The sequence below is a fragment of the Megascapheus bottae genome, chromosome 4 (assembly GCF_031878675.1).
Source record: "Megascapheus bottae isolate mThoBot1 chromosome 4, mThoBot2.hap1, whole genome shotgun sequence".
In the NCBI taxonomy this organism is placed as follows: Eukaryota; Metazoa; Chordata; class Mammalia; order Rodentia; family Geomyidae; genus Megascapheus; species Megascapheus bottae.
Genome location: NC_143512.1, coordinates 47,412,346 through 47,428,965, shown reverse-complemented (window position 1 = coordinate 47,428,965; position 16,620 = coordinate 47,412,346). Strand labels below are relative to the sequence as shown.

General features: G+C 38.4%; 1 protein-coding gene across 2 annotated transcripts in view; it reads left to right on the top strand.

The window, feature by feature from the left end:
- Positions 1-7,514, top strand: part of Cert1 (ceramide transporter 1) — a 79,771-nt gene extending 72,257 nt beyond the window's left edge. For both annotated transcript variants that reach the window (XM_090331847.1, XM_090331846.1), the window contains 4 exons: positions 1,590-1,718; positions 3,416-3,545; positions 4,441-4,577; positions 7,351-7,514. In XM_090331847.1, coding sequence (XP_090187973.1) covers positions 1,590-1,718; positions 3,416-3,545; positions 4,441-4,568 — 387 coding nt within the window. In that variant the 3' untranslated portion in view covers positions 4,569-4,577; positions 7,351-7,514. The remainder of the gene's footprint in view (positions 1-1,589; positions 1,719-3,415; positions 3,546-4,440; positions 4,578-7,350) is intronic.
- The last annotated feature ends 9,106 nt before the right edge of the window (positions 7,515-16,620 follow it).

The following is a 16,620-nucleotide window of genomic DNA, read 5'->3' as shown; positions in this document are numbered from 1 at the left end:
ACAAAATCAAATAAGGCTATACACAGTTTTTCTCTTTAAATTTTATTTGAGTAATACAATCTGAAAGGAGGCTATTTGTTCATATCTAAGGCATCTTTATTCTTAATCATTCTGTTTCATTAGAGTTTGGGGGTGAGGAAGGGATTTTTTGTTTTTGGTGGTACAGGGATTGGAAGTTAGGGACTTGTAATTGCTAAGCAAGCTCTCTACCACTTGAACCATACGTCCAACACCTTTTCATGTTACTTTTCAGGAACATTTGGGGCCACCGTGGACCCTGAGCATCTTAATTACACCCATACTGAGTAACTGGGATTAGAGATGTAGGCCACTATTCCAAGCTTGTTCTTTGAGAAAAGAACTTGCTAATTTTAGCCCAGGCTAACTCCACCTGTAACAGGGATTACAGGTCATTGTACCTGACTTCATTTGTTCTTATGTTTTGAGACAGGGTCTCATAAGTAGCTGACATTCCACTATTGCTAGCTTATTGACTAGTTATACAGTAGTAATGGGCAAGTATAGATGAAGTAAAAATGTATGTTGCTTCATGTCTACTTTATGAAATTTTCATTTTTAAAAGATGAGCCAAGGGCCAAGAGTTTGGCCTAGTGGTAGAGTGCTTGCCTAACATGCACAAAGACCCAGGTTTGATTTCTTGGTACCACATATATAGAAAAAGCCGAAGTGGTGCTGTGGCTCAAGTAGTAGAGCACTAACTAGCCTTGAAAAAGCTCAAGGACAGGCCCTGAGTGCAAGCCCCAGGACTGACAAAATAAAAAAAGATGAGCCAATCCAATTTGCAAATCATTTATATTGTAGTAACAATGAGTTTTGACATTTTTTTTCCATTCAGCAATCAGGGAAGATATTCTACAATAAGGATAAAATAAAACTAACAGGATAAAAGTATATTTTTCTATTCAGTATAAATGTAGATAGCTCAGTTATACGGAACCTAAGCTCTGTGTCATTCCCATGCCATATGTTTTTCCTTGTTGCTTACCTGCAAGTCTTTGATGTAAATGACATAGTTATTTTTTTTTCATGTGTGTTTTGTTACAGTAGTACTGCTCTCCTCTGTCATCTTTACGAGCCTGGAGCAAACACTCAGGGACAGGGAGAAGAGTGGCTGGATGTAATGGCTCATGCCAATAATCTTAGCTACTCAGGATGCTGAGATAGGAAGCTCATGGTTAGAAGCCAGGCCAGGAGGGAAAGAAATGAGATCCTTTATTTCCAGTAATTCATTAAAAACAAAACAAAACACACACAAAAAATGTAAGTACAGCTATGGCTCAAGTGGTAGAGTACTAGCCTTGAGCAAAATACTGAAGGACAGAGCCCATGGTATGAATTCAAGGCTCAGGATCAGCACAAAAAAAAAAAAAAAAGGAAGGATGGACAGACAGGTAGACTATTATTCCTTTGATTATGTTATCTTTTGCTGAGTGTTCTGTGGTACTTCCCATTTGGATTTTGACTGATTTTATCTTTAAGACACATAGTTGATATAAATTTGTATCTGTGCAGTGGTACCTGAGTAAACTATAATTCAGATTTTCAAATGATTTTTATTTCTTCCACAGAGAGTATGGCCTGCTTCTCAGAGAGATGTATTATATCTTTCTGCTATTAGAAAGATACCAGCCAAGACTGAAAATGATCCCGAAACTTGGATAGTTTGTAATTTTTCTGTGGATCATGATAGTGCTCCTGTAAGTACAACGTTAAGAATGTGTATAATTATACACTATAGAGCTAAATTTATACAGTGCAAGGCAGAGGAAATTAATGGATAACCACACACACACACATGCACACTTGATTTGATAATGCATTTTAGATTTTGTTTTATGTTAGAGTGACTGGAACAGCAACTGGTAGCTAAGAATATCCCAATAGGGCTGTTTCCTTTCCTCTTGAGTTTGGTAAAATAAGAGCTAAGTTGGTAGTTTACATAGACTATTTTCCACATTCATTTTTTTTTTTTTTTTTTTTTTGCCAGTCCTGGGCTTGAGCTCAGGGCCTGAGCACTGTCCTTGGACTTTCTCAAGGCTAGAGCTCTACCACTTGAGCCTCAGCACCACTTCCGGCTTTTTTCTATGTATGTGGTACCAAGGAATCGAACCCGGGTCTTCATGCATGCTAGGCAAGCACTTTAACCACTACGCCAAACTCCTGGCACCTGCATTCGTCTTTTTTTCATATATTTTTTATTGTAATTAATAGAAGGGTTACATTATATTCACCAGATAGAAGATACATTACTTCACAACTATTGATACCCTTTCTCATGTTCCCTCCCCCCTCCCCCTGCTCATCTTGATTTCCCCCCCTTCCCTCTCCTATTTCAAATAACCAGTTAAGCATATATAAAATATATCAGATAACAAGGTGATATATTGTAACAATACTAGATAACCAAGAGACAGCAAAGATATGAGGGATAACATGATACATTAAGGACAGTAATCACTCACTGTATGGTTTTTGTTTCTGTATCCTGGAGGTCCTTACATTTAGCGTCATGCTATATGGCCTTATGTATCTAGATATTGTTCTATTGTGAATCTCTGCTAGGAGAGCCCAAGGTTTCTACTGATTATGTCAAATAAGGGAAACCATTGAGTCTATGTTCCTTTGAGTCAGGCTTACTTCAGTTAATATGATTTTTTTCTAAGTCTTTCCATGGGACAATATCGTTCTTTCTGACAGCAGCATAGAATTCCATTGTGTATAAATACCACATCTTGTTGAGCCACTCATCAACTGAGGGACATCTGGGTTGGTTCCCTATGTTTGCTATGGTAAATGGTGCTGCAATGAACATCATTGTGCTAGTGGATTTAGTATGTCCTTGTTTTTGGACAATTGGGTAAATGCCTAGTAGTGGAATTGCTGGGTCATAGGGCAGTTCTATATTTAGCCTTTTGAGGAACTGCCATACTGCTTTCCATAGTGGTTGAACAAGTTTGCACTCCCACCAACAGTGTAGTAGTGATCCCTCCTGGCCACATCTCCTCCAGCATCTACTGTTAGTAGTTTTCTTGATCCTGGCCATTCTAACTGGAGTGAGGTGGAATCTTAGAGTTGTTTTGATTTGCATTTCTTTTATGACCAGAGATGTTGAGCATGTCTTCATGTGTCTATAGGCCATTTTTGTTTCTTCTTCAGAAAAGACTCTGTAAGTCTTTGGCCCACATTTATCTTTAAGTGGTTGTCAACTATTGTAAACCTTCTATGGTTTCTATCTTTGACTTCATTTACTACTTAGGAGAATAAATCCCATGTCATGTAAATTTGGCATGTATTATTTATTAGTGCTAAGAGTTTTGATTAACATAGCAGTAGGCCCGCAAATTACAACATAACGAGTATTCATTATACCAATGCTTTTTGTTTCGTTTGACAGCTGAACAACCGATGTGTGCGTGCCAAAATAAATATTGCTATGATTTGTCAAACCTTGGTAAGCCCACCAGAGGGAAACCAGGAGATAAGCAGGGATAATATTCTGTGCAAGATTACATATGTAGCTAATGGTATGTATTTTTTAATTGATACAGTAGGGATAAAAATTAACAAGTGTTTCTTATTTGGGGGCTTGTAGTTTTCAGGATCATTACTCATTAGTCTTTATTACCTGGTGGTCTAGGCTGCTATTTTCCTTACTCTGATACTTATCATGTACTTAAGGCTCTTCCCTGCACCCATTTTGCACCTACAGCAGTCATCACAATCCTTTTTTATAATTAAATATTTAAACCTTTGTCTTTATTTGGGGTATAACGGTTAATGTGTTTTAAAAAAAGAAATAGTTGTAGGGGCCTGGAGCATGGCCTAGTTGTAGAGTGGTTGCCTAGCATGCACAAAGCTCTGGTTCAATTCCTTGGTACCACATACACAGAAAAAGCCAGAAGTGGTGCTGTGGCTCAAGTAGTAGAGCGCTAATCTTGAGCACAGAAAGGCTGATGGACAATGTGCAGACCCTGAGTTCAAGCCCCAGGTCTGGCAAAAATAAAAAATAAAAAAATAAAAGGTTGTGTAGTAGAAGTTGGTGAGTAAATACAACCTAATCTAAAATGTTGCTGTATTATTATTGTTATGGAATTTATAGAGACTGTGTTGCAGCATAAAGAGTTTTTTTTGTTGTTGTTGTTTTGTTTTTTTTGCCAGTCTTGGGCTTGAGCCCAGGGCCTGAGCACTGTCCTTGGACTTTCTCAAGGCTAGAGCTCTACCACTTGAGCTTCAGCACCACTTCCGGCTTTTTTCTATGTATGTGGTGCCAAGGAATTGAACCCAGGTCTTCATGCATGCTAGGCAAGCACTTTAACCACTAGGCCAAACTCCCAGCCCCCATAAAGAGTTTTTAAAGGCAAAAGTAAGTGCTTTTCATGAATATAGGCACATATCTTAAAATTGTTCTTTATCTTGCAGTGAACCCTGGAGGATGGGCGCCAGCCTCAGTGTTAAGGGCAGTGGCAAAGCGAGAGTATCCAAAATTTCTAAAGCGGTTTACTTCTTTTGTCCAAGAAAAAACTACAGGAAAACCTATTTTGTTTTAGTATTAACAGGTAATGGAACATGGCTTAACCTGATTACACTAGTGTGACAATGTTTGTGTTAGCATTTATTTCTGAAAAGGAGTTTATGCAAAGTGATGTGTGACTTTCCCAGATAGAGGATTGTAATCTGTAGCTTTTATTTTTTTTCAATTGTGTTTTATGGTCAGGGTGATGTATAGAGGGGTTACAGTTACATTCATCAGGTAGGGAGTACATTACTTCTTGAACATTGTGGTTTTTTTCTGCTAACACTAAAGGATTGTCAGCAACCCAGAAGTATAGAATTTTCTAAGAGCAAATTCCCTATGTCTTTTACCTTTCTCAAAAGCTGCTGTTATTCTTGATGTATATTCTTCCATGCATTTTATGCATATATTTTGACTATATTATTACTATATACACACATATATACATATATTGCTGTTCATGATGTTATATATGCACTTGGGAAGCTAAGGCAGAAAGATTACAACTTTTAGGCCAACCTGGCTATATAATGACTTCAGGGCCTTCCTCTACATTACAAGTCCCTGTCTTGAAAAACAAAAACAAAAATTCATTCAATATTTACTCCTTGTTAGCTTGTTTTTGTTTAACAGTAATCTTTACTTTTTTTCTTCATATTCCTCATAGCATCTATAATGTGAATGTTACAGAATTTATTGAACAATCACTTAATATCTTGTCTGGTTGTATATTTTTACTGCAAAGTAATGTTGTCTGGAGTATCTTTATACAGGAAACCTAGAGTATGTCCCCCCTTTTGTGAGGTAGGGGGCAGTTCTGAACTTAGAACTCCATGCTTAAAGGCAAGTGCTTTACTAATTGAGTCATCCACCAGCACTCTTTGCTTTGATTTGTTTTTCAGATAGGGTCTTTTGCTTTTGCCTACACAATCCTCTCACTTCTTCCACATAGCTGTAACTACAGGCATGCACAACCACACCTGGCTTGTTTTTGTTTTGTTTTATTTTAGAAATGTGGTTTTACTGACTTACTTGCTTGGGCTAGCCTCAAATACCAGTTTTCTATTCTCTGATTCCCAATTAGCTCAGAGTACAGGCATGAACACCAAATCTGGTCCTGAGTCATTACTATTTACTTAAAAGTACAGAAAACTCCATTAAGATGGAAGAAGCTGGTTATGGTGCAATTTACATGTCATCCCAGCTATAACAGGTAGTGCAACATAGGCAGATGATCCACATATGTACCCAGCAAGAAGCAAGTCTCAAAAAGGAATAGCATAAAAGAAGGATTGGGAGGCCTGGAGCATAGCCTCGTGGTAGAGTGTTCATCTAGCATGATGCATGAAGCCCTGGGTATGATTCCTCAGTACTACATACACAGGAAAAGCCAGAAGTGGTGCCATGGCTCACGTGGTAGAGCACTAACCTTGAGCAAAAAGGTGTCCAAAGATAGAGCCCAGGCCATGAATTCAAGCCCCATAATTACCCCCCCACCCCCCAAAAAAGGATTTGGGTGTGGCTCAACAATAACATGCCCGCTCAAATCCCAGTATCATCAGTCAACAATTAAACATACATGTTTGCATATGCATACGTATGTTTATACACATACATACCCATTCATATATATGGTCTCAAGGTAGTTTTGTGATTTTTCTTATTTTGAGTGAATTTGAATTGGTTTTGGTCCACATGTTTTCTGGGGGATTTTTGTTTTGTTTTGGTTTTGCAGTCCTGGGACTTGATCTCAGAGCCTGGGCACTGTCCTTGGACACTTATTTGCTCAAGGCTAGCGTCCTGCTACTTGAGCCACAGCACCACTTCTGGTTTATTCGGAGTATCCAGTAAATGAGAAATCGAACCCAGGGCTTCGTGTGTGCTAGGCGAGCACTCTACCACTAGGCTACACTTCAGCCCTGATTTATTTTTTTTTAATGGTGGTACTAGGATTTGAACTGAAAAGGCTCATTGGTTAGCTTTGATTTTTCTGAGTCCAGATTAAACTGCTTTCTGACAAAGATCCAAATTCAAACCTTATTTGGAAAAATCTTTTGTTAGCCTAACGTGGCTTTTTTCTCCCATAATATCAAAGGAAAATACATGTTTGAAGTGAGTCCTGACATTGAGTCTGTAGGAAAGCAATTTTGATGATATGATTTTGAAGCTATTTTGTCCTTATTGTTTGTGCCAGTACTGACACTTAAGTTTAGAGACTCTCCTCCTTGCTCCTTGGCTCTCCTGCTCACAGTTAGCCTGGCATTTTTCTGGAATCTTATAGACTTTTCTTAATGTATCAAATCAGGATTCTCCAGGTCTTAGTTTCCTAAGCAGTTAGGATTACTAGGGGTGTGAGCCCCAGTGCCCAGATACAGTAAGTTTTGATAGTTACAGTGTTTACATCATTTTAGGGAGGTAACTTTTGCATTTAATTTCTTAAAATAATCCATTTCTCATAACTTGAGTAAAATTTTAAAACTCTTGAAAATTGGTATTATATGGCATAATTATTATTGAAGGCCAAGAAGGAAATATCAATTTTAGGGGTGAAAATACAGAAACCTCTGGTTGATGTCCTCATGGCTTATATACTGCTTTATCATCTTCAGTTTTTGGAGTTTTTTTCTAACTTTGAAAAAATTTCAATCTTGTATTCCTTAGTAAGGGAAATATATAAAGTGAATAATTTTGTATTACAAAGGGACTCCTTTAAAGATGTGCATTCCATGAATTGACTGCCCAGGCTCTATTCTAGTAGTCTTGCAGTTGTTAGGAATATGCTGCTTAGGTTTTTACTGTCATTTCCTTTGCTGCAGTGACTGAAACAAGGCTGTGTGACATTCCACGTTGGAGAAGAAAAGAAAATTGAGCGCTCTAAGCTGGAACATAGGATCTACAACCTTGTCTATGGCTCAAGACCTTGGCTTTGTGTACAAAAAAAGAAGAAATATTGCAATAGTAAAGCTGAACATTAATACTAGCTATCTTCTAGAGCTTCTCACTCAGCGTGTAACTATAAATACATGTAAAATTACATGTATATGGCTATATTTTTATTTGCTTGATCCTAGAAGAGAAAAAAATCAACTTTGAATCACAACTAGAAATTGATGCTTTAATTTTGGGGAACTTTTTTTCAGAATTTTTAATTTACCATGGTCCAGCCTAAGATCCTCAGTTACATCAGGTTTTGTGCACAAAAGAAAGAGCACAAAAATTGAGTGCACATGGGGCATATGCTTTCTGTGCACCAATATCCACATGGGATTCATTCTTCAGGACTATAGTCAAATCTGTGTCCAGAATCTTTTGACTTTTTTGCTTTGTATAATCATAGAATTCATTGCTGCTGATTTTTGTAATGGTTCACTTTGTCCTTATGTATTTGTTAATAACTGAGGATTGTCAGGAATCTGTGTGTGCTTGCCGTCTCTGTAGTCTTACTCCTATGAAGAACTTCAGTTCTGATGGAGAAAGCATGAAAAGCTTTATCTCCCACATACCACCTTTATATTTCTATTATACTTTTTAGTTGTACTATATGCTACAGATTTCTTTCAGTTTGTTATAAACTTAGTTTGGTAATTCCTAAATTGGCTCTGCCTGCCTCCAGATGGAAATTTGTACAAATCTTGTAGGCATGGACTATTTTCTGGTAAAGTGATCAAGATCAAATCAGTTCATACTTTCCTGAAATTTGTAAGAGAATATCCAGTATTTCTTGTTAAAGCAAATCAGACTGTTTGACATTTGATTCGATATTTCTAGTATTTTGTATACGTATGCTTGCTAGTTTTTCTTATTTGGGGGCAGTTTAAAAGATGGGTTCCAAGTAGACATTGAAAATCTGGGCAGTGCTCACATAAGCCTCTTGATCAGAAACTTGAGCAGAGCAGCAAAAGATAGCACATGATTCACACTGCTAATCCTTTCTTTAGTTGCTGTAAGAATATAACATGTAAAATATCCTTTTTAGTTGTGAAGCGGGGAGTCGAGGCAAGGGATGGTACTTAACGAAGTCAGATGATTGCCTGCTTCAAAACCTTCATTGTGTTTAAACACAAATGTATTTGTATAAATCAGACTTTTTGTAGAGGCTTTACTGACTTGTTCTTCTCTTTAGAAACAGAGAAATGAGACCCATTTTGTAAAGCAAAAGTCATGTCACATAAAACACATCCTGTATATATTCTATACGTGGTAATGGAGTCTTAATGTCTTAATGATGAATGCAAGGTGATAATTTAATGATGGGATTAGTCTGATCCTTTATATGCACAATCCTGGAAGTGAATTACTTGCATCAGATAAGAGTGTATTTATTATTCTGTACAGGGAGAAAAATACATATAAAACATGCTTACATTACATGCACGCAGTTTCATGCTCCATAAATCTTTTCTATTTTTTAATTTACCTTTCTCTAAATGATGTGCATGGACTATGCCTTATTTACAAAACAAAACAAAAAGCTGTTCATAATTTGACTCCGTAGAGAAGTGCCTATATGGTGGTAATGTTAGAAAGGCAAATCAGAGTATCAACAGTCGCTACATCACCAGTTAGCATTTTATAGTACAACTTCAAAAGGAAAGTTTATACCTCAAGTATGTAGTTTATTTTACACTCAGCTGGGATGGAAGAATAGGAGGGTTTACGGGGTGGGGGGTGGGAGGGATTGATTCACATAGGCACTGATGGGAATCTTCAGAGAAATTCTCAATACCCACTATTAAAATGTTTGCCACTTCTGGCAGCTATCATGAACACAGAAAGTAACTCCTACATAATTGGATAGCTTTATTTTACAAAAGTATAGAAAGTTTACAAAATAGTATCTAAATTATCACTAGTTGCATTTGTACTATTGTGATATACTTTTGCAATTCTGTAAATAAAATTACACTAAAATATTTGTATAAAAAAAAAGAAAGAAAAGAAAAGATGCATCTTACCTTTAGTTAACTATACTGGTACGTCATGAGAGTTAATTCTGCCCAGTCAATCTTAGAAATAAGTCCAGGAATGTGGAAAAGGAAGTCAAATTTGGAAAAGTACTGGCCTGTGAGACCTTCTAGAATTTTTTCCATGTGGCTAATTCCTGGTGTTTTATCACCCACAGATAATTTTCTTTCCTCAAGCCAAACAGAAATTATCTCTTTTGCTCTCTTTTCTGCCCAGTTACTCCTACACTGTATGACTTAGACACCTGAACAATATTGGTGGTGTGGGGATCATACCCACTGAATAGAACAAGAGAAAACACAGATCCTGGCTGTGGGGTGCAGAGGTTCATTGCAGCACTTGGTTTGCGATTGCTACAGAGGCAGTCAGACCATGGCAGGTGTCCTTGAAATACGAGAGTAGAGGAGGGAAGGGAAGAACAGGCGCCCCTTGTTTGGTTTCCACAGCTAGTTGGTATCAAAACTGTAGCATGTCAGTTGCTACTGATACTTTTTGTTGGGCTGAGCTGATTTCTCTTGTGAAATTGTGCTGGTTATTTTTAAGTTTATCAGTTGTTTGTCCAATTACACACTTCACCAATATTTAGTCAGGTTGTACAAACGATATACTTGGATTATTGTTGTTGTTCATCTACAGACTCAGAATATAATCATTTTAAGTACCTTCAAAGTATGTAGAATGTAAACTATAATAGCTTTATGATTCTGATGATGTTTTTTTAAATGAAGTTGGATCTTTCATGTTACAATCAAAATTCAAAAAACAGTATTTAAAAGTGGAAAAGTATTAAAATATTATGGACAAATGTGCTTGCTTCATTTATTTTCCTTCACCCCAGATGCTGCCTTGATAATCCTCTGAGGAACTTCAAAAGCATCCTTGTACTTCTACAGTGGATTGTTCTTCAAACTGTAGATTGTGAACACTCCTCCCCCACCAAAAAAACAAAAAACAGACAAACAAAAAAAACGACTTACAACCTCAAATTTTAAAAAATAGGATGGTACATAGCATGTGATAAAGGTAAATATTTTGTCTTATATTTTGTGTATGCTTGGTTAAAATTAAAAAGCAATATAGACCTTGTTCAAAAAATGATTTACCATTGCTAGAGATTGAAGCCATGTACACCTGGGCATTTCTGAAATGGAGGCACAGTGCCAGTGAGTCAACTGTGTGCACTTAGCCAGAAATAATTCTTTAAGTAAGACAGTCTTTTAAGTAATACAGCAAAATTTGCATTTTGCTTCATGAGATTCTAAGTAAGGTAATGACTTATTTCTTTGTAAACCTCATTTTCTCCTGCTTACCTCTCCCTACTCTCCTCCCCCAAGTGTATAGTTCGTTTCCAACAGTGTCAAGTGAGTATCATTGTTGTGTTATTCTTCCTTCGTCCTGCTATTTCTGTGATTCTCTTTCCCTTCCACAAATCAGGTAAACATATACAAGACAAAGAGTACGGAAAACTAAACGAGATAGCAGCATACGGGACATAAGAACCTTGTTTCCGATTCTTAAAGTTAATGTTGATACACTTCATTATATATGCTCATATGCACATAGCTATTGAGATATTGCAATCTGCTGCTAGGACTATCCTAGACATTACAAAGGAGGGAAACCGTGGAGCCTGTGGTTCCTTTGGGTCTGGCTTACTTCATTTAATATGATTTTTTTCAGGTCTTTCCCTTTCCTTAAGAGTGAGGTAGCCAGCAGTTTGGCCTAGTGGTAGAGTGCTTACCTAGCATGCACAAAGACCTAGGGTTCGATTCCTCTGTATCACATGCACAGAAAACGCTGGAAGTGGTGCTGTGGCTCAGGTAGTAGAACGCCCAAGGACAGTGCTCAGGCCCTGAGTTCAAGCCACAGGACTGGCAAAAAAAAAAAAAAAAAGTGGCAGCTCCTGCTGTCCAGCCCTTCCAGTCTGAGCAGTGGCCTCTAGCCTTCCTCCTGTCTTTGGCTGGGAGCATAGCCTAGTGGTAGAGTGCTTGTCTAGCATGCATGTTGTCCTGGGTTTGATTCCTTGGTACCACATATATAGAAAAAGCCAGAAGTGGTGCTGTGGCTCAAGTGGCAGAGTGCTAGTCTTGAGCAAAATGTGTCCAAGACAGTGCCCAGGCACTGAGTTCAAGCCCCAGGACTGGCAAAAAAAGGGGGGGGCAGTGTCATTGTTTCTGGTGGAAACATAGAATTCCATTGTTTATATCACATCTTCTCGGTGCCTTCATCTACTGAGGGGCATCTGGGTTGGTTCCATATCTTAGCTGGTAATGCTGCAGTGAACATGGTTGTGCTGGTGGCTTTATTGTGGCCTTGTTTGTGATCATTTGGGTAAATGCCCAAATGTGGAGTTGCTGGGTCTAGGGGAATTCTATGTTTAGTCTTTTTTTTTTTTTTTGCCAGTCCTGGGCTTGAGCTCAGGGCCTGAGCACTGTCCTTGGACTTTCTCAAGGCTAGAGCTCTACCACTTGAGCCTCAGCACCACTTCCGGCTTTTTTCTATGTATGTGGTACCAAGGAATCGAGCCCAGGGCTTTGTGTATGCTAGGCCAGCACTTTAACCACTAGGCCAAACTCCCGGCCCTATGTTTAGTCTTTTGAGGAACCTCCATACTGCTTTCTAGAGTTGCTGAACAAGTTTGCACTCCCAGCAGTGTAGTGGCATTCCCTTTTGGCCACATCCCCGCTATCATCTGTTACAAGTTTCCTTGATAATGGCCATTCTAGCTGGGGTAAGGTGGAATCTCCATGTTTTGATTTGCATTTTTTTATGGCTGGAGATAAGCATTTCTCCATGTGTCTATTGGCCATTCTCTTCAGAGAAGACTGAGTCTTTCGCCCCTTTTTAATGGACTTGTTTCTTTGAAGATTTGGGGGATTTAATTTTTTGAGCTCTAAGTATATTTTAAATATGAGGCCCTGTTGTCTGTTGTATGGCTAGTGAAGATCTCCCAGACTGTGGGTTATTTATATTGCTATGTCCTGTGCCCTGCAGAAGCTCTGCAGTTTAATGCAGTCCTATTTAGTGCAATCCCATTTATGCAACCTACCTTTGTTTCTGATGGCATATTTCAGGGTGTTGTTTATTCCATTGTTTGGATTTAATTTCAACAGGACTTATTCATATATCCTGCCCTATTTTTTTTAACCTTCCACAAATGTAGAAGTTTTTATTTGCCAAGTGCAGTGACTTATACCTGTAATCCTAGCTTCTCAGGAGGCAGAGATCTGAGGATCAAGGTTCAAAGTCCCCTGGGCACAAAAGGACCTGAGACTCTTCATCTCCAATTAATCTCTAGAAAATGTGAAGTGGGGCTTGGCTCAAGGATAGGGCGGTAGCCTTGAGCTGAAGAGTTCAAGGATAGCGGCCCAGGCCGAGTTCAAGCCCCATGACCCATAAAAAAAAATTTATTGACCTTTTTCTTTCATAGAATTTTGTAATGTAGTTATCACCCAGGCTTTGTGAGGTGCCTCTGGGAGTATATGTGCACTAATGCATACTCTGATCTTCCCCAACCTCCCCTCCCCTGCTCCAGCCTGTGAAATTATGGTCATAGTTAGCAGAATCACCCACTATTACTTAGATAAGAAAATAGGCTGACCACTCAGTCTGTTTTCTACCTATTTAATGGCTATGCCCTAGAATGCATTCAGTGAGCTAGTAAGGATATGGATTAACCCTACATTTCAATATTCACAAAACCCCCAATATGTCTTAAAAGATCCCACATGATGTAGGTTTATCAATGATAGATGAAACTAGAGACTTAGTTGTAAATACCTCCACAAACAAGTTCGTGGAGGGTATTTTAACTTAAAACTTTGAACCTATGGACAAGTTTCAATGTAGTGACTTTGTGAGCCACCTGCCACAGAATGAATGCCAACGGAGAAGTGACTGAAAGCAAGCTTTGGCTTTACCCCAAGCTGCTTTACTATGGTTTTTAGTTTCTTAGAAAGACCAAGAACTCTGTGGCCAGCAGCTGATCCAAGCTTCAGTAAATACCCAAACCATTTTATTTACATATCAGTAATTCTTCAGTATCCAAGTTATAAGAGTAAACTTTGTATTTTTTTGTGATGCTGGGGTTTAAATCCAAGGCCTTATTTAGGCTAGGCAAGCACTCTTCCACAGCATATATTTATTGAACACCTTACTGTATGCCATGCAGTGTACTAGTGCCAGATAAATAATATCTGATCATTACTTTTATAAACTTTTTAGGAACATATTGACATTAAAAGAAAATGGGCTTTGAGATCAGGAACATTTAAGTAAGGTAGGTGAGACAAGTCTCATATTTGAGCTAAAAAAGTTTTCTTGGATGCTGGATCTTAAGTTTCAAAATATGAATAGAAAATGTTATTGCTGTGTTTAACAAATTTACCAACTTCTGTGCACCTGATAAGCCTCCAACAATTATTTTGCTAGTACTAAGCTTTAAAACCCAGGTATGCTCCCATCCCCTAGTGAGTATGCCTGTTATGAGCAGTGATATTAGCTTTTATTCCATTCTTAAAAGCTGATACGTTTTGTTTCTAAGTCATTTTTCATGTTCCTGATTACTGTATATTCAATAAACAGAAATGAGAAGATAGGTTTTCTGGCGTTTCTCACCTAAACAAGTTTGATCTAAGACAAGTTGGGTCTTAAATCTATTTGAATCTCTAAAATAATACAAAGCCACTTCTGGAACTACATCATGAGTTCTGAGGAAGAACACAGTAATGTATTTGTGTGTGTCCTGGAGCTTGAACTTTGGCACTGTCCCTGTGCGTTTTTGCACAAGGAAAACACTCCACCACTTAAGCCAGTTAATCGGAGGTAAGTATCTCATGGACTTTACTGCTCAGGCTGGCTTCAAACTATAGTCCAAAGATCTCGGCCTTCTGAATAGCTAGGCTGGAGCCACCAGTTCCCAGCATAATAATGTATTTTTAAATGCTTTGAAATTTTTTCATGCATTGCGCAGATACAAGGAGTTATTAAGGTAACTATTTTAGAGTGCTAGATGTAGGAAAATAGAAGTGTTTGAGGTCTTTGACCAGAACAATAGCCCTTGGTTGGTTTGGGGTTTACATTACCACAAGCTGTGTCTAACAGGGGATATGCACATACCTGACATAAGGAATGATAGTGCCTGATTTTGGTTGCACATGAAGCCAATACTGTTTTTCCTTGTAAATTCCCGTGCCAGTATTAGAAATGAAGTGCGATTTGGTTTTTCTAAGAGTGGAAATAATGTCTCAAAAAAGGTCTACCCAATAGTTGCTCTCATATTTGCAAAGTACTAAATGAGGGTTCAGATCTAGAGAAGCAGTGTAGACTTTGGTCTCTCTTAGGTGATATCCCTCCTGCCTCCCCCAAATGACTACCCCTGCCATTAGTAATCCGTTAATACAACACACTTCTTACTAAGTGGTTCTGTAATGCCCTTATCTCTAGAAGTGTCTCCTCTTGACTTCAGCCTGTGTTCAAGGCATCTTTAACTACTTTGACCTTTCTTCCTGCCATGGTCCATCTCCCTGGTATCGTGTAAATTTCCCCAGCTAAGTGAGTTTATTTCCTGTCATTCAGCAGTCTATACTTATCTTGCATTCTGTTCAATGTGCACACAAAGTCTTTCTCTCCTATTCTATAGTAATAATGCTTATGTTTGTCTAAGCTGTCAAAAATAAGGCCAGGCTCCAGTTTAGCCGATTTGGTTTCTAAGCCTTATGGAACACAGGGGATCCCCTGCTAATTGTGCATTTCCAACAGTTTCAAGAGGTGGTTTTAAAAAAAATTTTTTTTAACACAGACATGGTAAGTGGAGCTGGAGGAAAGAGTTTTAATTTCAGTGAGATGTAATTGAAAAAGAAGGGATAAAGGAGAAAGCAGAAGTGTTGAATTTTAACTCCAAGATTGACCAAAAACAAAAAAGATGTCAAGTACCGACGAATGGGATTAAGCTTTATAAAGAAACACTAAGCCAGGAATAGTGACACATATCTCAGCTGTCCAAGTGAATAAAAGATCGTGGTCCTGGGCCAGCTCTGGACAAAAGCACAAAAGTAAGCTAAAGCAAAAGGGTTAGAGATGTGTCTCATACAGACAAATGCCCAGTCTTCTAGCCAGAGATAATGGCAGATGATAGAAGGCATCAAAAGGAAGCAGGTGCTATGTCCTGCCATTTCATAGGCTATGTGGAGCTGGAAAAAAGTCTTAAAAGCCAGCTCATCCCATTTGTTTATTTTACAAATAAGTAACTTGGTAACATGATAATGAAGCAAAGAAAGCCTAAGTCTCACAGCTAGCTAGTAACAGAGCAAGAATAGAAATCTCCCTTCCTGGCTCCTCAACATGATCTTTTTATTGTAAAGGGAGCATTCTGAAACCTGACAGCTCTACTAGAGAAACCTTTAGGTCCAAAGTAAATGGGCAAGAAGACAGGCTGTTGGATTACCTTCTCCAGCTGTATAAGTGCTAGAGTGAGTAGTTCACCATTGAGTAGGGCCCAGACTTGATCCTACTGCTCACCCACACCCTCCTCCCCTCACTGTGCCAAGTTTATGCTTACTATGCTCTACTTAGAATGTGTTTCCAAGCAGAAAGCAAGCTTCATAATGGATACAGGATTGATGCTTTCTCCTAAGTTTTCCCAACAAAATGTATGAGATGCTTGTTTGGTTTTGCTAGCATGACTTTCCTCATTTTAATTACCTAGAGTTTATTGGATTTCTTGCTCAGTAAATTCCAAAGGAGTGCAAAGCTTTGAGGCTTAGGAGCAAGTGGGGCACAGATGGGAACAGCAGTACATGCCACTCTCATTTGCTTTTCTGGTGTGGAGGTGTACATGAGTGTGAGCTTGCTTTGCTCACCATTCTGATTGGGTGCATGGGTCCAGTCTTGTGGAACATAATTCAACAATGAACCTCAACTTCTGGTGCACAGTATTTATCAGTGTAGAGATGCTGCCTTAAGACTCAAATATACAACTCATAAAAGGGAATATCCTTTTGCTATAGCTTGGATCTGCAATGTCCTCCAAAGGCCCACATGATGATAACATGTACACAGCCTGAGTTATTATTAGGAGATGGCAAACACTTAAAAACATGAAGCCTCTTAAAAGGGAGCAT